At 34.2% G+C, this 25,647-nt stretch overlaps 2 protein-coding genes and 2 pseudogenes across 3 annotated transcripts; 3 read left to right on the forward strand and 1 right to left on the reverse strand.

Moving 5' to 3' along the window:
- The first annotated feature begins 1,246 nt into the window (after positions 1-1,246).
- LOC119641304 lies at positions 1,247-2,234 on the forward strand (annotated as a pseudogene).
- Positions 2,235-2,299: 65 nt separating this feature from the next.
- LOC119641203 lies at positions 2,300-12,533 on the reverse strand. 2 transcript variants are annotated; one of them, XM_038039745.1, is made up of 6 exons: positions 12,053-12,530; positions 9,644-10,112; positions 8,269-9,560; positions 6,564-7,592; positions 6,037-6,495; positions 5,605-5,941 (listed from the first exon to the last, which is right to left on the reverse strand). In XM_038039745.1, the coding sequence occupies exons 1-6, from the start codon at positions 12,168-12,170 to the stop codon at positions 5,793-5,795; spliced, it is 3,516 nt and encodes a 1,171-aa protein (XP_037895673.1). In that variant the 5' UTR covers positions 12,171-12,530; the 3' UTR covers positions 5,605-5,792. The 2 variants fall into 2 exon arrangements, with proteins under 2 accessions (XP_037895674.1, XP_037895673.1); XM_038039746.1 differs by lacking the exons at positions 5,605-5,941; positions 6,037-6,495; positions 6,564-7,592 and adding an exon at positions 2,300-4,548 and having other exon boundaries at positions 12,053-12,533.
- A 1,451-nt stretch (positions 12,534-13,984) lies between these two features.
- Positions 13,985-15,653, forward strand: LOC119641219 (proteasome inhibitor PI31 subunit). Its single transcript, XM_038039776.1, has 4 exons — positions 13,985-14,331; positions 14,399-14,695; positions 14,747-14,853; positions 14,947-15,653. Exons 1-4 carry the CDS (start codon positions 14,179-14,181, stop codon positions 15,188-15,190), a joined length of 801 nt encoding a protein of 266 aa, XP_037895704.1. The 5' UTR covers positions 13,985-14,178; the 3' UTR covers positions 15,191-15,653.
- Positions 15,411-19,758, forward strand: LOC119641305 (annotated as a pseudogene).
- The last annotated feature ends 5,889 nt before the right edge of the window (positions 19,759-25,647 follow it).

Here is a 25,647-nt window from a genome sequence, read left to right on the forward strand (position 1 = left end):
ATCGAATGCCACGCCTATAAAAATTGTATAAAACTATTCAGGAGACGAAAGAGAACCGAAAGCCAAAAAGTGCTTAACATTTTGGAGATTGTTTGAATCGTTTGCCTTCTCATGAATAAATAGTAAATTTTAATGGAAATATAGTATTAAAATCAGGTTACTATTCTTAGTATCAGTACATATTCAAGGGAAGTTTGTTTGCAAAGACGATGAGCAAATCCAAAGAAATTATTTATATCCTTATCATTGTTATTATTATTATTAATTTACCCAAAGAAATAAATTCTAAGATTTAAATTTGAAAGCAGCACCATCTAAGGTTGTCGGCTCTATTGAAAACTCCATCGCACTTGACATTTGAACCCGCGACTATTGTTGCCGGGTTGTTAGTCGCGATTATAAGCCTACTCGGCGACTCAGCCGGGAATTAAAAGACAAAAGCGCTATAATCTTGTCTGCTAAGTTAGCGACATCTTGGAGATTAAAATACTGGACTACTCTGTTGATCTTGTAGGTTCAATACATTTACCGATATACGCCCTCATACATTAAGGCCTTCAGTTATCCACTCATTCATGCATGTATTCACTCAGGCATTCATTTTGGCCTTCCTTATTTATTTCATTCATGCATAGATTCGTTCATTGGTTTATTCATTCATTTATTAATTCATTTGTTCCTTTATTCATTAATTTTTTCATTGTCTTGGAGTAACCTTTGATCGTAAAACTCGACTTGACCTGCAAATTGATAATATTTCGTCGAAAATTTATCTTAGGCTATAATAAGCGTATACAATCTGAACCTGTGTTTACCTCTTCGAGTTCAACATATTATTGCGCGTTCTCTTCTCACAATGCTTGACCGCACATATTGGATACAAAACATTGAAAACAAAATTTCAACAGCTTTTTCTATAAATATTTTTTATGCAAAAAACGGCAGATATTTCGACTAACTTTTATAAGGCATACAAATTGAAATTGAACGCTGCAGTCCATTTTGAGACTTCCCAATAGTGTATTGTGCGACTTTCGAGAATAAGCGCATATTCGTTCTCAATAATTCAACAGGGCTTTGTAAAAAAGCCATCGATGCGAGATTAAGCGTATATTCGTACTCAATAATTTGTATACAAATTACCCCCATCTGAGAAAATACAAATTCCATACAACTGAGAATGTTTGAATAAATTTGTTTACATGTATTGTGCTACTTTCGAGAATATTCAAATTATAAAGAAAACATGGCAAAAGACGAAAAATCCTCTACAAAGTCTCAAAGATATGAGCATGAACATGATAAGATTAAACCACCAAATAAGGTAAAAACAATTTGATGGTGTTTCAATGGGCTTTTAATGATGTTTTAAGTTATTAAAACAAATCTTTGCCCTAATGTTGATTTCAATTGAATTTTAGATAATTATACGTCATCTACCGCCCACCATGACTGAAGAAGACTCTTAAGCAAATTGATCCGTTACCCGAGCATGATTTCTATTATTTTGCTCCAGCTGATTGGTCATTGGGTTCAGATGCTACTTGCCGTGCTTACATTACTTTTAAGAATCATAATGATATTTTTTTGTTTCGCGATCGTTTCGATGGTTATAGTTTTGTGGACAGTAGGGGCAATGAGTATCCAGCTATTGTAGAATTTGCGCCATTTCAAGGCGTTTTAAAGAACAAATCGTGCGGCGGTTAATACAATTGAACAAGAACCACATTACCAACAATTCTTGAAAAAGCTGGAAGAGCAACGGGAAGCTAAAGCTAAAGGAAATGAATGTAAATTGGAATTTTCTTTAGATCGTAAAAAGGAAGAAGTTGCCTCTACTCCGTTGTTACAGTATTTGGCAAATAAAAAAGAAAAGCGTCGTGAAGAGTGGCGATTAGAACACATCAATTACTGTAATCGTGACATAATACGTAGTTGTTTTCATTATTTTAAACAAAGTTGTACGGAGATTCGTGATGACAAAGATTCTGGTCGAATAAATTCAAGCAAGTTATTCCAGAAATCATGAAAGAATTGCAAGAACTGATTTTAGAGCATAGAAAAAACGAGCGTGAGATATCTCACGCTCACTTGTATTGGAAGGCAGTGTGTTCCTTATTTTACATGAAAATTTACTCATGTGAAAGCCCTGTTGGAAGTGGGTGCAAGTTTGTTCGCTTTTGGCCGAGAACAACAATGCGTTGACCATTCAACTCTATGTTCAGGCGAGATATTAACGATTCTTTCATGCATGAAGAAATGATTATTGCCAAAACTGAAGCGTGATATTTGGGTTGAACAAATCGTTCTATAAGAAAGGTATATAAATGTTGATTTCCTTGGATTGATGGTGTCACTCTCGAGGAAGGCTACTTTGATGGATAAGGGTGATGACGCCTGAACCATTTATTGACTTACACCCTATATGCAGAAAGTGCGGGCTTTGTTTACAATATTATAAAACAACTTTGTCAGTTTCGGTTTGGCACTGACTGAAGAGAAGAAGAACAAAATAATCTTGAGTGGTAAAAAAAAAATCAATCCAAAATTTTTACTTAATTCAAGTTTAATTCTATCTTAACTTGTTCGGATTCATAAGGCTAAACTGGTGACTTAAAGCGAGTAATTTAAATTGCAAATTATAAACTCCTTTTACTTATTGAATGACAATGATTAAACCTGACTTGAACTAGGCAAATTCTTTTGGAATTAGCTATAGACTTGAGGATATTCAAATCGGTTTTGCATTTGGAACGAGTCGAATTCCAAACGGGGATGGTGTTGAATTTATTGAAAATGTACTTCAGTTTCTGGTAGCAGCTTGTGTAACTGCTACACTCTACTTCATTACATCTGGAGAAAAACGCTCTATGTATTTTTGCTTTTAAAAGTTCCTTTGCAGTTACCAGATGGATCCTCTTTAAATCTTGAAGTTCACTGGATCTCCCTCTCTCTCTCTCTCTCTGCCAGTACAGGAAAAACACCAGTTTCTTTTTTGAGAGATTTTGCAATTTATGATTTTGAAAAACTTCTAAAAATATATAAATAATCAAAAGTTTCAAAAAATTGATGGAATTTTTAAATTTAACAACGAGTTATGAAAATCTTACAAAGAAGGTATGCGTTACCATGCAATGATAATGCTATTTTTTTTTACAATTTAAGTGGAAGAAAATGATGATGTAAGGCAGGAAAACTCATACAATTAAATTAAATGAATATGAAAAATGGGAAAGTAAAAATAACAGATAATTATACGATAGAGCACAATCTGCGTTATACAACGTAATTAAAAAAAAAAATTTTTTTTAACGCATTTGATGCATAGCATAGTTCGGGAAGATTTACATTTAAACTTAATTTAAGCATCGGGATTGTTAGCTACAGTTTGTTGTTCCTTGGCTAACGAAATTACAGGTTCGCTTAGTTCTGATTTTGTTAAGCTATCCTTGCAGGGTCTATCATCAGTAATTAATTTTTCAATTGTACGATCTAAAGTATCCTTAAGATTGCGAATATCTTTCGGTGAGGGTGAGCATATCTTTATTGGACTATCATCATTTATTGATCTGTCTATATTGTTGACGCTTTCCTCTTCCTCTAATCGCTGATTGCAGTCTTTTAAAACCTTGGCGATTTCTTTATCGACGTCTAAATCTTCATTTTCGTTAGACATCTCATCAACTTTAGGTTCATTTATCTTTTCTTCTGTTCCTGTCAAGATTGCTTCCTCCTCTATTTCTTTCACTATGGAAATATCGTTATTTTCTTCCGAGGCAGGTTGTGCAATCAATACTTCTTCTTCGTTATTCTTAACATTACTGTCTTCTAACTTTTCCCCTTCGTTAGAAGTATTTAGGTCGTCCTCCAACACTACCTCTACTTTAACCGTCTCTTTACCTGTATCTACCACCATTGTAGATACAGAATTCCTTTGTGTGCCGTCATCTCCTAGTTGTTGATGCTCTGCCACTTCCGGTGACTTCTCCTCGACTTCCTCTTCATCTGTCTTCTGTGAAGTAAGCATGTCTTTTGCAAATGGATACACATCTTCAGCCTTTTCCAGTGCTACGGAACATTTCATTTTCAATTTCACATCTGTACGTTTCATTTCCTCTAAACGTTCTCGTTCCATAATTTCTTTTTGCTTAATTAAGGTTGGATTAGGCTTATTGGTAGTTTTCTTGCGTGGCTGCTTTTTGTGTATAAGCGAATCAGTACTATTTGGAGAATTTTGTGTACCACCATTACTACCCTCGCTCATATCTACTTCCAACATGCTCGCTAAGAAACTTTGCGCGACGCTCATTAAGTCAATGGTATCGTCTTTGTTTAAGGATGTCTGTCCTATTTTTCCGTGTATCACACCAGCATTGTTACTATTACTATCAATAATGGCATTTGTGGTTGTAGTGGATTTTTTAACAGGTGAAATAGATGATTTACGATTCGCCGAAGGTTCATCATCGTCTGAATCGAGAGTTATAAGATCCGTCTTGGGTTCAACTATTTCAATCTCATTATCCTCGTCATCACTGGCTTGTTTATCTAAAAAGAAAATTTCGAACATTAATTATTATAAATTAAAAAATATTTATCTAAAATCTGCAAAGAGTGTAAATATAAAGGCGCCTGCCTTTAAAGACCAATTGACATTTCTTAGAGCAGATTTAAAAGAAATGAAAATATCTTTTGAAAATTTACAAGGATGTAGTCATGAAAAATGCGAAAGTTTCAAGAGAAATATAAAAAGTTATTCAAAGAATTTGTGATCAATGTTTCAAATGGATTTGCGTCTTGCTACTCTAAAAGGAAGACATCATCTGATGACGATGAGGTGGGAATCGCCACTCCGTAAACGTTGCTTATTTCATAAAAAAAGAACTTCTTGCTTTTAATTATTCGAAACAAATAAAAACATTATAGTGGAACGCGACATACCATTAACCAGCAGTTAACTATTTCGACCTCTTTGAAAAACCTGTATTTAATTTGCTTCGCAAAAATTTAACGATGACGAGTATACTCGTCATGCACAGAATATGTGTAATATGAAATTAGGTTGTAATGCTATAACTTAATAAAATGACATATACACATACTAAAATTCATTATTATTGCAAGTACACATTCATAATGATAATCGGCCAAGAATGAACGGAAGAATTATGACGTATATATTGTTATAATACAAAATTTTGCACTTTTTTCATGGCGAGTAGATTTATCAAACAAACTTAACTCGTTAAATACCCTACATTCGTTATTCACATAATGAGTTTTCAAAATAAGGTGTTCTATGGAAAGTGGTCCGATCCGAACCACTTGGATCAAGATTTTTCAGTGTACTAAATTTCATTGTACGTTGAACAACGGAAAACAAGACGAATGTACGCACAAACAAGCTGAGATTGGTGCAGAAAGTGACTACGTGCCAATCTATGTAGTGTGTGGTGGTCCTATCTCAAGTCGTTCTAGGTGTTTGGATGAACTTAAGAGTATTAAGGGAAAAAAATTTTGCATGATATTTCAGGTTAATAGTAACTTTATAAACACCTATTTTCTTTTTTTTTTTTAGAAAAGGGAGACCCTTTCCATTTGTTCTTCATAAATTTGATAAAAGTGGATAATATTTGTATGACATAACTAATATTAAAAATCCACTTTTTACAATTATTCTAGACATGAATGTTAAATGTACAATAAGTAAGTTTATAAATAAATACTAAAATTAAAGAATGTTGAGGTTAAGTTTAAAAACTAATTTTATTTTATATTTTAATGTTGGTTTATTAATCCAAGAACGCCATATCTTGGATAGGTAGATTTTTGCAAAATTTTTCCATTTTGGAATTTTCCAAAATTTGCCCATTTTCACGTTTCCAACGGTAATAACTAAATTTTGCCAGTTGCCAACGCAATTTTATGGTTTTGACATCACCTTTTAACAAAAAGAAAAAAAAAAAAAGACAAGAAAAAAGTTTATATATATATTTGTTAAGCAGAAAGATAAATATATATATTTAAGTGACTTACGTTGAAAATTCGATAGTTTTTCATTGATTTCCTGCCAATAATTGTCGCGTATCATGATATCACTGTAATCTACGTGTTGAATATCCCAGATGGCCGGATAATCTTTCACACAACGCACCAATTGCTGTAACAATTCTTTATCATCTGGCATATCTTGTAGTTTTTGAGATGAATCATTCACGGTATCTTTACTAAGATTGGGGGAACAATCTGTATGCTCATTTTCCTCTTCTTCTTCATCTTCCTCCAATTCGAAGCAATCCTCAAATAGTGCAATGTTTTCATTGCGCATTTCTTGTTCGTCAATTTTATAAAGAAAATACAGTTTGGCTAAATATTTGGAATACTTGAGCTCAAGCAAGGAACGATCTGTTGGCGATTTAATAGTTTTCAAACGAAACGTTTTATACATTTCATATAAATGTTGCCAACGGTCTTTAATGTCCTCGCAGGAGTATTCTGTAAACAGTGCATTATATTTTTTAACTGGAAAATATTTTTTGAAATAATCTTTCGCTGAAACTTACGCGGTAAGAGACGAGTTAATTGCTGCCATAACGTTTTACGTTGCGCCTCATCTTGTTTATCCACTTCAGGGTCGACTGATTTACGCCATAACACACTATTCGCTTTAACAAAGTTTATTATGCGCATGTCAACATCTTTTATATCAATAGGCCTTGTGGGTGGTTGATAGAAATTCTCCTTCCTATCTTTATCATTACGTTCACGCGTAAGGTGGGTAAACTCGTCTCTTCCTTGCAATGTTAAGGAGCGTTCTATAGCGTCTAAAGTGCGTCGATCGTAAGTATCCCCGTCAGCATCGCCGCAATCAACAGGTACCCATTGATCTTCGGGTAAATCGCGATTAGCCAGGAAAGCCATGGCTTTGTCAAAATGCCCATTAAACCGCTTGCCCTCGGCTATACGTTTTTCAATGCGTACAAAACGTTTTCGTATATTTTTCCAACGCAATTTTATATTTTCACTATAGCGAAAATGCGAAGCTATGGTATTCCATTGTTTGCGAGTGACTTCGAAATTACCATAATCCGGATGTCGTGTGCACCAAATCGAAGGGTATTGTGAAACTAAGCGTGTTAATTTACGATCAAAAGCATGTGTTTCTTCGCTGCGACGCATGCTATCCTCAGTGCCGCCGCGGGTAGTACTAAAATTATTACTTCCAAAATCCTCATCATCGTTATCGTTATCATTATAAGTGTCATTGTCTTGTTCATCGTTATCTTCGGTATCGGGTGGTACCATGGGTGAATCACTTCCGCCCTCCAGCCAATGGCCTTTAAAACTACCTTCCAAGAGGCTATCTTCTCCCGCTCCGTCTCCCTCCCCAGCCTCCTTGCAATCTTCGTTTTCTTGACGAGCCACTCCTAATGGGAAGATAGGTGGCAAAGGAGATTTGGCGCCATCGTCATTATCCTTGAGATTGGCATGTAAACTTTTACGATACTCATAAATCTGATTATGAAAGCTATTCGAACCAGTGTTGAAAAGATCGACATCATCCAATTGACCGTAGCAAACGTAATCGACCCCTAAAGAGAAACAAAAATTAAATTTTAAAAGTTTTGTAAAAACTAATGACATGAGTTAATTTCATTGCCTTCAGACATTTTTCGAAACATACAACACACATGGACTCATTAAAGTAGAAATTTCGATCGAAAGTTTAGTATTAATAATAAAATTTATTTTTCTTATTTAGATTGATATTGTCCATGTTGTTTTCGGTGCCTATTAAGTTTTATTTTGGCCGGAAGTCAATGAAATACAACTCATATAATTATTTACTTTTAGGTACTTACACATTCCGGTTTTCTTTTTTATTTAAATTCTCTTTTCTTTTATTTATTTTTTTTTTTTTACTTTCAACGAACACTTTTTTAAACAATTTCTCATACAAAAGTCCATGTGTTGGAAAAAATGACTAAAGACAATGATTTTTGAATATCGAATGAAATAATGCCCATAAATTAATATAATAAAACACTTAAATCGTTAACAACAACTTTGCTCAATGCTTAAGACTACAATAAATTTAGCTATGTTCCTTCAGGAAAATCAGATGCATTCTATACTGCTGAATTTATATTTATAAAGTAGATCACTTCGGGCATTGTCATTGTTGAATTAATTTTTTTACGTATATATATTTATAATAAATAATTTTATCAACTAGGCGTCCAGTTATTAACAACAATTTCAACTTACCTGCTGCCAATTGCCCGTTTTCCAAACAATCGGCATCACTGACGAATCCTAATTGACGCATATCAGCTAAACATTTGTCTTGTAATCCTTTAAAACGCCCTATAGCATAAGTTAGTAAATAGGATAAGTGGATGTACAGTTCCTTAACTTCTAGATAGTTTCGTGCCTGTTTGTAAGCATTCGAATTGGTTAGGGTTTGAACCTTATTAGTGAGATGTGTGCAAATTTCCATGGCATTGAAGACTTGTTCTTGTAATTGGGAACGTGCTTGGCCGATTGGCGTATCGGGGAAGATATGGCGAATCATAATAGGCCTTAAGGGAGTATTAGCGTTAATTGCCGGTTGGGTTTGCGCGCTTGGCACCTGGCCGTTAATAACTTGCATTATACCTCCATTGTGATTTACAGCATGATTTATCGAAGCACCACTGCCTGACATGTTGCCAGGATAACGCACTAGGTGAGGATGTTGTTGAGATTGTGGCCCGTGCTGGGGTTGAGGTTGGACCGTTTGATAGGATTGCTGAGTTATTTGCACGGAACGTATAGGATGCATAGATTGAGAGGCTGCTGCGCGTTGCTGTTGCATATGCTGCTGTTGCTGCTGCCACGAGTTGCAATTTTGATTAATAGTGGGAGCGACAGGCAGGGCCCCTTGACGTTTAACTTGTATTAATTTGCCGTTGGGCAAACGGAACGTTTCTTGCTGAGCGGCTGAATTTAAATCGATACGATAGCCATTGATGGTATGATAAACGGGCGCACCGGTAGCTCCAGGCGTGGGTGTCCTCGGTCCTATAACAGTACGCCGTACTACCGGTGCCGGCAAACCCGGCCTAACTTTAATGCCTGTATTACGTAAAACTAAAGGTGGTGGCACCGAGCTTTTTGGGGTCGATGTCATAATATTACTTGCACCAGGAAATCCCGGTTTAATCGATAAAATTTTAGGTGCAGAAGCTGCTGGTGTAGGCAGTGGCCGTGTCGGTAGCTTTTGAGATACGGTTATCTGGCAGTCCGGCTCTAACATGCTCATTAGGTCGGGGGTACAAACTATATCATCGTTGTTGCGAGGGCGCTTAGCACTGGGCTGCGGTGAAGGTGCACTTGCGTGTTTTTTCTTAGCCGAACTGTTGCTACTAAAACTTCGTTTTGACGTGACAGAGTCCAGACTTTCCAGGGAATCAGACATATTCCCGCATTTAGCTTTAGCTAGACGGCAACATTTGCTACGATCTGTAGATAATTGTTGTTTCAGTTCAGTCTCCGACAAATTCAGTGCGTAGATTTCTCTAAAAATATGAAGAAGAGCAAAAAAAGGAAACAACATTACATATATTTCGCAATCACTTATGTCAGATTTCAATAAACTTGCCTTTTTTGTTGTTCTATGTAGCACATTAAAGCCCAATGTTGAGCTCTTAATGGCCATAGTATCTTCGGTGCACAACTGAAACAACTCCAATTTTCATTTTGTTCTATATCTACTACAACTCCACGTGACAGGTTTTTTACAATGCACGATTTGCAAAAGACATACGGGCAGCTAGAGCAACAGTAGACTTCACCTCCTTGACCACACCAACGGCAATATAGTTCCGATCCATCTTCGCCTTTACTAAATTCGCCACTGTTATAAAAATCATGACATTTGACGCAGTGTGTAACTCTTAAAATTGGATGCATTTTAATGTTACTCTCTTGTATTGGAGCGGTACCAATATGAGTTTTACACACAGTGCAATGAACCTTACGTTCACGCACAACGTCGATAGTAGGGTAAGCCTTCAAATAGAAGCGACGTTCTTCTTCGGACAGGGAGGAATCAAACTCATAATTTGCAGCTGAAAAGAAAGATAATAGTATTATATACACCTTGTAGCCATTGTTTTTTACTGATTATAGGACCCAGGAAAGAGAGAGTTCGCAAGATTCGAAGTATTGCTTTTATTTCTATATACTTATTTTTAAGACAATTTAGCTTTGCCAGTAAAATCTTTAAGGCTATTCTTTGCTAACACTGTAAAGGTATGAAATTTCTTACCATTCCATATGAAAAATTGATTGTTAGCCCGAGTAGATTTAAAGTAGCTGTAAAAAACTTTTATAATCTATAAATCACGTAGAGATCTTGGCTTTATTTCTTGTATTGCGTGATATCCTTATGTTATATAAATCTCTATCCTTCATGACTGTATCGAAAGAGGCTCTATGGTCTTTAATTACTAATTACAATAATGATTATTATAGTATAATTGAATTGTCATTAATAATTATTGTTTTTAATAAATAATTTAAAATAATTATCCTTTTTTTAAGTTTTCTGAAACTGAATAATATTGTTCGGCGAGCATAAAAATATCAAAAGTGAGTTAGTTAATTCATGATCATTTAATATATATATTTATATAAATATGTATATGATAAAAAAGATGTGTAGAAAATATTATATATGTAAATATATAACACGTTGTTTTCGTTCGTGCTTATCTAATAACTATTTAGTATTGATCTAAACCAGAATATTAGTTGGCAGAAAAAGCAAGATGGTTTTGTGCCGTTGCTGAAAGCTATGAATGCAAAAGCAAAAGCTAGATGGATTTTCTTCACGATGACTGTTATTAATACACGCGACGAAATTTTATCATATATTAGTCGTTATGTAACAGTAAAAATAGAACTTTAAGGACTTCACCGAATCGGTGAACTCATTTAATCTGAACTTTTATATGACTTTAATATCAAATCTAAGAGAATAGTTTGAAAGGAAAAATTTGCACCGCGCACGTATACGGGCACATAAGTAAAATGCAACGTTAAAGATAAATATTAAGAAGGGATTAATGTAGGTGAAGCCTTAGGAAACCCTTCAATGCTTCTACATTTACTATATTATTAAATCATTCGCTGAACTAGAAATGGTTTAGTGACTTTATAAATGTTTTAATAAAAAGTTCGTGCTTTACCTTAATCAGGCCAATTCATATAATCTCCACTTCTTCGTTGGTTATTATCAACGAGCGATCTTGAATATATAAAATCTGCTTTTAATGTTTTTAAAGACTATTCTGATCAGTAAGAACGATTATCAAGGAAATCGATCTTTATCGACAATTTTCGATGAAGATTAATATCTCAAATTGTTAAACCACTTGCCGATAAACCATAACGCTGCGTGCTGTTAAATATATATAGAAGAATGCGACATCCGAATAGAACTTTTTAAAGATCCCAGTTTTTTCGCAAGCAGTTTCATATGAAAATTTCTTTTCGCAGTGCTAGTGGGATGGGGAGTTTTTCTTACCACGTTTCAAACTTTTGAAAACTAACTACCGGACAAAGAAAAAATCGTTTATCTTCAATAGATCAAGAAATGGTTTCATATAGTGATAATGAGTTACTTGGGTGTTACTCTTAAACGTAATACCTAAATATTGATCTCACATATGAATAATGTGTTGGAGATTCGGGTTTGTTCTTCGCAAGCAATTTCACACGAAAACTCATTTCGTAAACGTACGGAGGAGAGCTTTTTGTGGTTCGTAATTAAACGAGTCGATTATCGAAGTTACAACTCTGTTTGAACGGTGCTTGTCCCTGCTAGCTGCGAATTTGCCACAAGTTTATAGCATTAAAGCGAATTTATAATGGGCAAAGCCAAAAAAATGGATATAAGTATAGATATAAATTGAGAATTACTATATTTTATTGTTCAATTTTCATTAAATAATAATATTTCTCTAAATCACTTCCAAAAGGCGCGCTTTAATATAAATAAACAAACCTTTACTATGATCGGCGACAACCGACGGCGATGGCATGGTCGCGGCCGTTGTTGACGCCATAGGTGTACTGGCGGCGGCGGTGGCGTCGCCAGGGCTCCCTGTGCTGGCTTCACTCATGTTGAAATCCAATGGAAAAGTCCTCAATTGAATTATATTTATGTGACACAAAACTTTTAACTATGCTTTTTTTTAGCACGACCACAACAAAATTCTCTTAAGTTAATCAGTTTTTGTTGTTATGTCTAGTTTTAATTGCCACACTTCCCTCTTCTACTTAATGCACATTAAAAAAAATTTCCCTTTTTCATTTACTTTTCCTTTTTTGTTTTATATTAAACACAACACTGCTTCGATCTTTTAATTTTAGCGTTCCAGTAATATTTTCACATGTTTCTTTATTTAATCAAAATAAAATTTATTCTTTATAAATGTATAGAAAACTTTTTCACCGTCTCCGTAATGTGCGTTTGTCGCAAAAATGCTACCTTGTGTACACGAAACTGAAAAAAATTCTCTAATATGGCGGCCTCTTCGTTCCTGTTCGTCGTACGGTCCAAAAATAATTAAATGCCTAAGAGGAAAAGAGTTGCACTATTTAAAAGAAAGAGTAAGCAATTGAATTTAACGTCACATTGACAAGTTAGTAGCGTCATTTTGACTCTAAATTCATTGGTATAATTTTCATGTTTGTTTGTAGTTATAAATTTGGACCGACATGAAAGTAGAGGTTATAGAGAGTAGCCTATAAAAAGCTATAATAGACAAACATACATAAGTGTGCAGAGAAGAAATTGTATTTATCAGAACTAAACTTAAATGATGGACAAGTTGGACCTTGCTTAATTAAAATGTTTGTACAAAATGTTTTAGAAGTTAGAAATTATGGGCGTGTTTATAGGCAATTACTCCTTAATGTCAATCTACTCTCATCCAAATACGTTGCTTATGACTGATAGGCGAATGTATAGACGGATCTTATGTACACTTGACACGAAACTATCTATAAATAAAACAGGTATAAGATATTTGTTCGAATATATTAAGTTATGACGGAAAAACGAAAAAGTTGATAATCCGTATTGCAGGCATTTTTCTATACAAATTTATCGAAGGTACAAATTATTAAGCAGAGCAATGTGATGCGCAAAAATAGATGAATATCTTTTAAACAATCTTGACCTGTATACAAGTATTGTCTTTGGCTAAGACGTATAAGGGTTCTACGACATGAATCTAAATATAATTTAGTGCTGATGTAAATCTTGCAACAAATAATTAATGAATTTGAATAGAAGAACTCTTTTTCAATACAACGACTTTCTATTCAGATAGTTTTTAAAAGTCGCAGCGGCGCAGCGTATTCAACTTACTATCGGGAACAATCAAAACATTTTATATATGTTGATATAAAATCTGATGCTGCGATATAAAAAAAACCACCAGTGATGCAATGTTAATTAGAGCGTGTCTTTTTTAGAAAAATATTACTCCTTTAATATTTTAAAGTAACTCAAAGTAAGCTAAGTTCAATGTAGTCAATTCAGTAATCATCCAGTAAGCACCGTGGAATTTAAATATTGCATTTAAATCTGCGATCGGTTTAATATTAATAACAGTAAATCATTGTGGATTAATACTTTATTTTCCTTTTTTGCTGCCAAGAAATTACAAATAGTAAATAATAAAGTTATATTGTTGTTGATTTTACTTTGCACGTATTTATCATAGCGATGCGGAAGCACCCGCATAAAACTTTCCAATATATGTTTCTTCAATTCAATTTAAGAATGTTTACTATTAAAAATGCATCTCTGCTTAATTAAAATTTTTCCCTTCTTATTGATATAACAAATAAATAAATTCCCGTGGAAAATGTTATAAATTGAATTGTTGAGCCTTCTTTTATTATAACACGCGATCATCGTTTGTTGACTGAACACTTAAGAAGAGGAAGTTGCAAATTTAAACCAACTGTTTTCTGTCAGCTGCGGAAAACAAAGTAACTTAAAAAAACGACCTAATAGTCAGAAATCATCCTTTTCACCTTTAAACCAAGAAAAGAGTATTTAGCGAAATTGTAATTGGTTAGGCACACAAAATAAAAAGTTGCTTAAAAAAACAAGCCATGTCGAATCCAGGAGATTATTTTTATGGTTGGAATTTGTTGTATAAAACGATAGAGAAGGATATTAATAAAAAAGATGATTTGCTTATTGCTTTAGTCCATTTCGTTTTGACTAAACATTCGCAATTTCGCTGCATTGGTTTAGGGGAAAATGTAAGTTACATACATATATGTACATATATATGCATTTGTAATTTCTTTTCTTACTTTTGTATTACAGAAAACTTTGGCAGAAGAGGAAGAATCTTCAGGCTCAGAGTTATTACCGGATAATTGGAATGCAGACGAACATAACTATGCTCTACGATATATCTACGATAAACTACTCTACATTTTACTAGGTTTAAGAACTGAGGGTTCTATAATAATTACTTTGCTGAATGTAAAAACTCGTAAAGTTTCTAATATATGCCTCTCGCCTGACGAACTTGTAAGCGACATTAGGGGCTCCATTACAAAGATGATACCATCTGCATCTCAGTTGACCGATAGATACCGCAGAGAATTATTAGAACCAGTAAGTTAATGTTTATTGGATTTCCAAAGGTAATTTTAAATGTTTTTCAAGGTTTATCAAGGCCAAAACAAATCTACTACTACACAGACCAACACAACATCAACAACTACTGATCGACCGGATCCATTACGTATTGGAATGCCTTTGCACCCTTTGGGGTATGAAAATTCTTTTGTCAGCTGACTGGGGAATACTTTCGGATATTTTCGTCCATTTTTTCATCTTTTTTTTTTTTTTTAATATGAATTCAGACAATACCATCCAGCGGGAGTTGAGCCGCGCCCATTCGGTTTCCCGGAGGTCGGACGTGGCGATTTAGATCCCTTTGCGCGCGGAGGTCATGGCAACTTACTTCCATTTCCATCACATCCGGGTCCTGGTGGTATGCAGCCACGCTTTGATCCTTTCGGGCCACTACCTGATCGCAATATTCGTCCCCATCCTAATCCTGACCATTTGCCGCCACCCGGTTTCGGTGGAGACTATTTTATGTAAATAAATACCAAAGAATGCCTAACAACAAAGTTACACCATTTTATTTTGTATTGAAGTTTCATTTATTGAAACAATAAGAGCATATTGATAAATGTTTTGAATAAGTGCTGTTACTATAACAATTCGAAAATATAAACCACGACCATGGGTGTAGTTCGGATCTCTTAGCCCAGAATTATCAGTTGACTTTTGAAAAATGTTCAAGTTTTAAACTGATCCTATGGTTATGAATTTTGTTTCTGCTAGCGGTAAGTTGTTATACTAAAAAGGGTATAAATTTATATATTTATGATGCAGCTTCAGCACCCATACAACGTATTTCTCCACCACCGTCGGCCTCTTCGCCTAATACCAAACTAATAGTACCTAGTAGGGGGTATTGAATTGTAGACTTTAAATGCTTTATTGGCTTTAGATATTTATAAAACTGAAGAATTCAAATATCGTCCTGTTCAGTTCCCTCCGTGGTGTCCGTCATGGTCCTATCTTCTTCGATATTCTCTACTAATCTTTCTACATCTGCGTGTATTTCTGTTCCTGGTTCGTTCCTCTCCTCGCTTCTGCACATAATATCTTCAATTCGTCTAAAGCTGGCACAATTTTCGTCGAATCGTTTATTTTGTTTGTGTTGTCGAAACCTAACAAGTCCTCCTCGATAATCATAGTCTGTGCGTTTGTCCGCTGCAATTTTGCATGTTGACGCAACAACTCACTAAGAAGTACGTTGGATATGTTTGCCACGAATATAAAATGTATAGGTAATATAATAATATAATAACATAAAATAAGTAGTTAATATAATAATATAAATAACTTGAAGATAAAAAATAAAAAAAAAAACTAGGCTTTATGTATATTATTCTTATTTATTGTTTATTTCTGTTTGCGTTTTTTTATTTTACATAAAAATAGACAATTATCAAACTAAATTAAAAACGGCCTTTTTCTTTTTATTTCAATTTATTTCTTCATAAAGATCTCGAAAATTTGCGTCTTATAGGTTGAACAAAACGAAAATTGCATGGACAGACAGCTAACTTTTAAAATCGCAACGATTATAAGCCCTTTAGCATAACAAAAGTTGAAGTTGTTCTGCATGTCGCGTGTGTCACCAAAAACATAGATAGAAGTATTGTAATGCCTACCATCTGCTGTTGTTTAGGATAGTGCATAAATTCCGATTGAAAAATATTACATGGTATAAATTCACCCTTTGGCAGGACATTAACCAAGGCATTGTAGAAGTCGCGCTCAACTCCAAATTCTGCCATGTGCTTGATAATTTTCTTAAAGGTTCCATAATATTCATATCTGAGAGCCGATTATAAAATCGTTAAATGTCCCCAGATCGTTAAATGCTACCAGATATATACACCATATGCAAGTATTGAACATACTTAGATATCACATGAACATCAGATGAAATAACTGTTACAATAGTGGCTCTTAAAAGATGAAAGACTCTTAAATATTTGGAAATAAAGAAAAATATTATTCTTTAAAGGAAATTGAGGAAATTGAGATGGAAAAATATTTCAATGCTTCGTTAAATACGTTCGTTTTGAAAGTATGCCTGAAAAATATCGGGGTAATTTGCTGCCAATCTGCTCCATGGGCCGACAAAAAAGACAACCTCGAAGTGCGTGACTAAAACATGAAGAAATCGTTTAATGAAATACCCGTAGATGTAGAAAATCGCGGACTTAAACGTATTTTTAAAAACAACTTCACTTTATTCTCAATGTTTTGAATTTAAAAGTAAACTTGGAGCTATCTTAACAATTACTCCGTCATCATAACCATCGGGGCGATCAACGAAAAAAAATATAGAGAAATAAATTCTTTTTTTTTGTAAGAAATTGAAGTTTTTGAAGTGTTTTGAAATTTTTGATTAATTTTGCGCACTTGGGTTTGGTGAGGCTCTTAAAGCAATCCAACTTAATGTCCAATATAAATAATTTAAATTCTTCATTAGATGACTGAAAGCAAGTATGGGTATCTTAAACCATTTTATAGTAATCTAGCAATTACTTCTAAATTCTTCCTATCCTAATTTTTACTCAAATTGCATTATTGTTACTAGAATCAGCTGTAGCTGGAATACCGCTATTATATCTCTTCTCCTGCCGTATTCCCTACGGCACCATGTTCTAACAAGAGGCGGGAACATTCCAAATGACTGCAAGCAGCTGCATAATGCAAAGGTGTCATTGACATGGCGTCTATGGCTACCGCTACAACGCTATTGAAAATAGTTGGGATCGAATCACTTTTTCGGCCATATCTCATATAACGCATTATTTCGAAAAATCTTTATATAAATAATAGTGTTAAGCGAAGTGTTGTAGGGTACTCAATGGTCGGCTCTAACTCACTCTAATTGTAAGCCGTGGCCAGAACTTTGTCATACCCACACGAACCACTTTAATGCAAAGTATAGTATAAATCGTCATACTTCATCACGCAATAACTGAAGAGCTTTAAATTTTACCTGAGATGAAAAATTAACACTTACTTTATTAAGTTCTCTTGCTTTTCATACAAAAAATAGTATGATAAAAAGCAATTGAAGGGAGAGTGAAAATTATTATTATTATTATTATTATAATTTTAGACTAATGAAATAAATTATTAGACTAAAAAAAAGACATTGAGCACTAGCAGCACAGGCTATCGGCTCTAATATAAATAAATGTACATTAGATAATAAGCTTAGTACTATTAATAAAGTAATATATTGAATTTATATTCGGTTCTGAAGCTGATTTTACAATGTCCAAAGGGTTAGTCGCTCCAAATGCAATACTTCTAATGCTTATATTGATGCAAGTGGCGGTGATGTCGATTCTAATGATAAGAGCAGCGGTGAACTTCACTAAGGCATTCTGACACTCTCTTAGCTGAATCTACGATATGATATTAACCGCAATGAGTTTTTTCAAGCAACCAAAAGGGGATCAAAACATCTTAACGTGGCGACATCGTAGATTTTAGCAAAGTAGACAGTTTGGACATGAATGCCTAAACTAAAGTCAATGAATAAACGCATATAAGGAAAATTCCTTCCATATCCAAACAAATAGGAGCAGACGCACCGAAGGAAGGATACATAGACAATGAGGTTGACCTGACTAAAATGACTAGGAACTTTATTTTCACTGTCGCGCGCACATGGGAGTCGTAATGAAGACGATAATCGATAAAACGGCTTTCCGTAAATCAAACAAGGGCTTGAAACGCTTGACCTTAACGAACGAAATGTCTGCTAGTCACGCAACTCCCTCCTGAGAATGCGGTAAATTAATTCTCCATAAAAAGCAAACAATGCCATCTTTTCGTTTCCAAGATGAAGGAGAAAGTTAATTTTGCTCCCTCACCCTATTGTCGATGCGTTTATTTGTGATCTTTGAAAATCAGCCAAAATCGTTTTTAATCAGAAATATGAAATTCCGGTTTTCCAAGGTTTTTCAAAATTATTAAGAGAAGATTTTAATTGAAAGGAAACAAATAAGAAAGTTATATTCAACTGGGGCCGAATCTCGCATACCCACCTGCATTAAAATCTTTAGCCCTCTAAGCTTCCACATCAACCTGTGTGCAAGAACAATAATTGATGTGTTTGCGCATCTATTACGCATTCTGCATTCTATATCGCACGTACATGCATTCATACCTTGGTTTATCCAAAAAAAAAAAAAAAAAAAACCCAGAATCTAAAAAATATGGGATATATCGGCAATAGCGGATACAATACAAATTAATATGAAGTCACACATATTCATTGCTGTAATGCCGCCAATATGAATAACTCAGGTGTATAATAGATATACGTTATTCAGCAGATTTGTACAGAGGCTAAATTTATTGCTAATTTATTTTAAAAGAGTTGTATATCTCTGATCAGCTTTTGCAATATTTTATAGTATTTCCATGTATAACACATTTAACTTGTCGCCTTTTACAAGTTGTCTTAGTTGATAACCATGTATTTATTTTACAAATATCTCATTTTGGACACACAATATATTTTCATGTACGAAATGTGCAGAATAATTTTCAGCATTTGTTCTTGTTTATCTTACGAGCAATCAGCAGAAAATATTGTTTTCATTTTTGAAAACATGAGTGATCTCAGATTAGCTGCTGCTGCGGTTACTTTCTTCGTAAGTAATTTTCGGCGTTTTGATTTTTTTTAAAGCTACTTTACGTGTTGTTGCCTCTCTTCAAAAATCCACCCAAGTTATGCAAGCTATGCAAAATTTGGTGCGTTATCCCGGTACCATGCGTGACATGTCGAAAGAGATGATGAAACCGGCATTATAGAAGAAATGCTGGAGAAGACTATGGATTCCCTGGAGGAGGCCGAAGAAATAGAAGCAGAAGCAAAAAAAGAGGGTGACAACGTGCTGTTCGAAATTGCCGATGGCAAATTGGGAGAAGCTCCTGTCCCGCGAGAGGATTTAGCTGGTGGTGGCGAATAACAAACAGCAGAGGAGGAGGATGCAGAGGACGTTGACGAAGAAGATTTGCAAGAAATATAAACTCGATTGGCTTCCCTGCGCTCTTAGAAATGAAATTCATAAACAGTGTTGCTCTATTATTCTAGAGAATAAATGTTGCACTTTATAGCAGGGATTCTTGTATTGTAGATGTCATTAGACATCGTTGATTGGTCGAATGCTGGCAGTTATTACCATTTTAGTTTAAATGTGCGCTAGTGTGGCCCTTCGGTCTTTACTTACGCTTTAAAGAACTTTGTTTTTCTTAAGCAACTTTTTTTTTTTGTCTTTCTCGTCCTCTGTATATTAAAATTTATTTATTCACTTTTAATGTAAATATTGTTATTTGTTAGTAATTAACTTTAATTAGTTCATACTTCCGGGTAGTATCATTTAGCTAATGCTTGAATATTAAAATTATTGTTTAAAAATAGAACAATTGCGAAAGTATAGTTATTAAAAAAGAACAAACTCTTAAATTCCTTTTCATTTACATACATCCTGTACTCAGTATCGGTAGCACAAGTTCTTTTTTTTCATGTTTCGTTTTGTGCAAGAGAAAATGAGTCAGGATTTTCTCCTAAATTCTTGTTTTTTGTGCTAACTTTTTTGATCACTTATAATGGAGAGAAGTGCGCCGAGCCTTTTGATTAAACGCATCTTAACAGCGATAATTGGATTTTTTACCCATTTAAGTGTTATCGTATGTATATTTATATATATATTTATATATATATATATAATATATTGATGATATATTGATGACAGTCAAAGTGTTCCAAAAATCATAGTTTAAAAATTTAATTTTGTTTTAATTTTCAGAGAATTTAATTTTATTCAAACACTAAGGAATTTCCTTCGAAATTCATAAATTATCAAAATTAAAAATACGAAGCAAATATCTGGTACTTAATATTGAAGGCAAGAATGGTCTTAATCGGCTAATTGGTAAGCGCAGTTACTCTTCAATTGTTTTTAAAATCCGTCCAATATATTGATGAATTTTAGTGTAAACTTTTATCTTATTGCCCGATTGGGGATAGAACGACGAAAGGCCAGCCAACGTATAATAAGGGCGTATTCTAAAAGAAATGAAACAAACATGTAATTAATGCTCGCCTGTATCAGACTACAGTTTTTTAAATATTTTTTACACCCATTAGATGGATTAGGACATAATATGACGGCAGGACTACCAAGCTTTTTCAAAGTATACCTCGGCTCTTGACTTTTGACACAAAACTGCAAATTTTCTAATCTAATTTTTGCGAATTTAGTATTGAATTGAAACTCTCCGCTCAGCCGTCCGACTAACGCGCACATAACCCCTTGTAGCACCAGTCTGCTCTGCACGCTTCTAGAGTCTTGGAGAGCCTAGAAGATAATTTTGTAAAAAAAAAATACACTTGAAAATTCCCTTCCACCTGTTCTTTATTCGCGTTTTCATTAACTTAAGCTTTTCAGTGGTCTGCCGAACGAAATTGTTTTTTCCGCATGCGAGTAAGGGTCGGATTGACATTCAATATCAGGATTTGCAAGATTTATTTCTGAATTGTAAATAGAGAGCCTTCCTGATATTTAATCTCTGTAAGAGATCAAAGAAAATAAAGCATTTTTTCTTTTTACTCGTACATCCACATTCCCGTCTCATATGGACTAACACCACCTTCCGGTTCTTCTTCTTCCATTATGACATTCTCTTGTTTAATACGAAATCAATTATTTGGCACTGCTATCACACCATTAACTTTGCTATGATAATGCCAGATTGGCAAATTTAACGTTCGATTTTAAACATATTAAAGCTTAAAGCTTTAATAAAGTTTGCAATTTAAATTACTAAATTTTATAAATAAGGATGACCACAGACCTACCATTAGCCTATGGAACTATCGCATTTTGCTGGAGCGGAGGCGTGGACGCGTGTACTTGTTTTTTAGTGTAAAATGAAAAAATATAATAAATACATATATGAATAAATTGTAGATCATAAAACCGCGAATCTTCATCTATATGAGGCAATGCTTCGAACTTTAATCAATTAAGTGGCGGATCTTCATTCCGTATGATGAGGTGGTGAGCGGCGGCATATCTTGTTTTTCAATCTAAAATTAAATAGAAATAACTAAATAAGTTATAAATAACACAATTTTCTCTAATATATATGTCTTTACTGTATTCAATACACAATTCCGTGTTCATATGGTGGTGGGTGTTCCGCATTTATGTAAACTAAAATGGAGCCAAAATAAATGAATAAATGTTGAAATATATCTTAATATCATAAAATATTTACCTTAGTATGACGTTATCTTGATGTCTATGGTCTCTCTCAAATTTCTTCCCGTTGTTAGCATGAACAGCACGTAGCCAAATAAATTTATTCCGTGGATAATGCCGTTACTGCAGGATCTTGCTGTCCTGAAGAAGGCAAGCCATGGCATCACTGTTGCCTGTATGCTGTTGCTACATTGCTGCACAGAAGATATCGTACGCGTGATGGAACGCATCGTGGACCCCACGTGTTGGAAAGGCCTGTGTCAGGTATGTGATCATCAAGTTGTCTTTGGGATTTTTTTTCTGTTTGGATGAGATCCTTTATGCACGCTTGACAACGCAGGGGATGTATCGCGTGATCCCATATCCTGTGAGCAGCCGCAGGTAGTTTTCTTTATGCGTGTGGATTTGATTTAGGGTCAGATCGCCGAATACCTCCCCGTCGAGGCCAAACGATGTAAAATCTTCTTTGGCCTGGACTTCAATTTTGTAGTTCATGTTGTTGAAAAGGAAGTAGTTATCATCGGTTTTGAATCCAACATACCATTTTGCCACCTGCAGGTTCTTCAATCTTTCCGTCGGCTTCATTATTTCCACTGACGACCTAGCCCTCCTTTTGTTGGCGCCGAGAGCTAGATTTTGGAAGAACCTTTCCAGCAGGTCCTGGCTCACGCTGTATGGCGCTATAGTTATGCTAGGGTAAGACTTTACCAGCCATTTACCATTGTTAGACGGGTGTCCATAGATAGCTGCTCCGCCCTTAAATTCGCCTCCAAATAATTTCTGGTATCTTCCAGATCACTTTTGAGCTCCATCTGTGTGCTACTGTTGATGAAGCTCCGGTGGAAGACGTTCGCGAACTTGGTAATGTTGACCGTCAAGTCGCACGTCCTCTGCGCTATAATAATAATTTTAAAGCAATAATAAAATTAAAGCAATTTCGCGGCTCTCTTATACCCCAGTTTATTCGTATACTATAGGTAGGCACTCTAAGTTGTTTGTTTTTGTTTCGTAGTTTTTTTGTTTAGTTTTCTCAAATTGCTCCTAAATCTTGTCAACTCTCATCTGTCTGCTTTACCCGCCCGCCCGTAAGCACCGCACAACTTGGGGAATTTACGTAACAATCTGCTCAAAATTTCATGAGGTATGAGTACCATCGTATTTACTATATATCCTGTTGTTCGAAAAATATAAAAAAAATATAAAAATAATGATGTCGCAAAATATACAATAATGCAATAATTTTATTTATTTATACTTTAAAATTATAATTTTATTTATTTATTTATATTTTAAATCACGACGGCAGATTTTATTAATGTGCATTTATTTGTTTTCTAAGTATACAAATGACGTATAATATACGCATTTTTCGAAATATAATGAAAATATATTTTCATGTTCATATATGAAATTGATGTATTGAATGAATTATATTTGCTTTACAATTAACTCATTTGTACGTATAATATATTTTCATACATTTTCAGCGTTTGACCGTTAGTTTCCATTGTTCTTGCACACAATCTGTGTGCGTTATCCACAAAAAAAAAAAGCACAATTGCTAAAAGAATATGAATATAACGAGCCACTATGAATATAACGGCTGCGAGGTTATTCGAAATTGCTAGCAACTAGAGACACCAAAGAGATTCCTAGAGAAACTATGTGAATCTCAGATGGGTCTCCTTCTCAATACATGAAGCATATAAAATTGCAAATAAACGAAATAAATGCACTTACCATCAATAAACTGATGAAACTAGAACTTAACTTTGTTAAAATTAAGGAAGATTTTAATACACTAAATAATGCTCTTATTTTCCTTGAAATTACCCTTTTCTTGTTTAACTTATAAACCTTTTATTATCAATTTCTAATTTTATAATTTTTTGGGTTTTTTCTTTATTCCAGTTTTATACGTAAATGTTTCACAAATTTCTTATTCTAATTTTTAACCGTTTTTATTCCTTTTTTTTCAAATCTTTTTTCGCAATTATTCACATCTTACAACTTTTTTGTGTATTTGTGAAATAACTTTGTTGAAACTAATTGAATTGAATTGAGTTGAATTTTCGCCATGTTCCGCTACAAGGTTTATAAAAACATACCCATTTGTTTAGTATGGAGTGAGCACAAAATTGCTTTCAATAAATGCAAATATTCGACGACGATGATAAACAATATCCTCGACCATAAAAATATCCCCGACCCATGATTAATGACGATTAATTGGTGGAAATGATAAATGGTTAACTCAATTTATTTCGCTCGCATATTTATTTGTACACTTTTTCTATTTTGCCATTTTTGATAATTACTCATAGCGTAAAAAAAGAGAGATCCTTATTCTTAGGATCAAAAGTATGTACATCATCACTGAATATTTTGAATCCATTTTAGACATTGCGGTCTAAAGTTTGGTGTGCTTTAGGTTAAAGCTGCGAAAGCAGTTTTGCGGAAGAACGACAAGTGCGATTCTCTCTTTAAGTAGTGAGGTTAGAGGAGGCTTGTCGTCTGGACGTATTGGAGCACCTGTAGCCTATTTCTTCTTTCCGGCGACTACCTGGAAACCTAGCATATTGTTCTCCAGAATATGGCAGACCGCTTCCGCATCTCTGAATTTAGTAATAAGAGTTTAGCGTATTTTTTAAATCCTTTTTTTAATTTTAATTCAAAATCAGACTAATTTATTAAAAAATACTTACGCTACGGTCGCGAAATCTACAAAATAGAAGCCACTTACCTACCTACCTAAAGTAAACTATCTTTATAAGGCATACAACACTTCTCGGTGTAATCCTTTCTTCTCGGTATATGACAAGCTTCATCCAGTGGTTACTTATTATACAACTGCTTAGCAGAGCAATAGTCATCACATGCAAGGAGCATCCACTGGCTACACCACGTGTAGTGATTATACCAATTCGCAAATACCGATACAAATAGTTGGAGTGAATATGCAATCTCAATATCGGGACGCTTATGCTATACAGAGCGCCGCTCTGTTAATCCATTTATGAGAGGATAGATGGAGAAGAAGAAAAGTTAGAACATTTAATATTCCTCATATTTATTAGGTTAATTTTTTCGTCAAAATTAATTCGCTGATTTGAGAAAAGATAGAAGATGGAAGCAAGGAAATCAAATGAACCGTAAGAAAGGCCTACGAGTTCTTATAAACATTCAGATAACCGCACATGCACATGCGAACAATAGTCTACGAAACAATAGAATACGAAATAGAATGTAGTTTAAGTAACAACAATGGTTATATCAAGAAAGTTATCGATAATATTTAAATAATAGACTAACGGGAAGTTGCTTGCTGCTCTTGTGCAAGTTGATGAGAAAGGATTTCTAGTTTATAAGGTTTGCATAGAGGTAAATGTAAGTTTTCTTTTTCTTTTGAGTGGAGTGACTGCGAAATTCCTATGTAAATTAAAGTGTAACAACAATAATCAATTATTGGAAAAAAGTAGACTTTTATTTAAGCATTTAAAATATCGTACAAAACTATTTCATTTATGCAATGTCTTTCTTTACGATCTCATTGCATACGATCTTTATTGTCAAGTGTTACGAATTGTCAATTCATTAGAGATTTTAATTAAAAAATTTAAAAAAGAAAACATTTTTATTAAGAGTATAATGTTTTATTGAAAACAGTAGAACAATAGA

The sequence above is a fragment of the Glossina fuscipes genome, unplaced genomic scaffold (assembly GCF_014805625.2).
Source record: "Glossina fuscipes isolate IAEA_lab_2018 unplaced genomic scaffold, Yale_Gfus_2 147, whole genome shotgun sequence".
Lineage (NCBI taxonomy): Eukaryota > Metazoa > Arthropoda > Insecta > Diptera > Glossinidae > Glossina > Glossina fuscipes.

Excerpts from the sequence above, each read along its gene's own strand:
- LOC119641219 (XM_038039776.1), top strand. The coding sequence starts at position 14,179 with ATGTCGAATCCAGGAGATTATTTTTATGGTTGGAATTTGTTGTATAAA. Across the intron at positions 14,332-14,398 it reads GCATTGGTTTAGGGGAAAAT|AAAACTTTGGCAGAAGAGGA; the intron begins GTAAGTTACATA and ends TTTGTATTACAG. Across the intron at positions 14,854-14,946 it reads ATGCCTTTGCACCCTTTGGG|ACAATACCATCCAGCGGGAG; the intron begins GTATGAAAATTC and ends ATATGAATTCAG.
- LOC119641203 (XM_038039745.1), bottom strand. The coding sequence starts at position 12,170 with ATGAGTGAAGCCAGCACAGGGAGCCCTGGCGACGCCACCGCCGCCGCC. Across the intron at positions 10,113-12,052 it reads TGTCGCCGATCATAGTAAAG|CTGCAAATTATGAGTTTGAT; the intron begins GTTTGTTTATTT and ends CTTTCTTTTCAG. Across the intron at positions 7,593-8,268 it reads AAACGGGCAATTGGCAGCAG|GGGTCGATTACGTTTGCTAC; the intron begins GTAAGTTGAAAT and ends GTTTCTCTTTAG.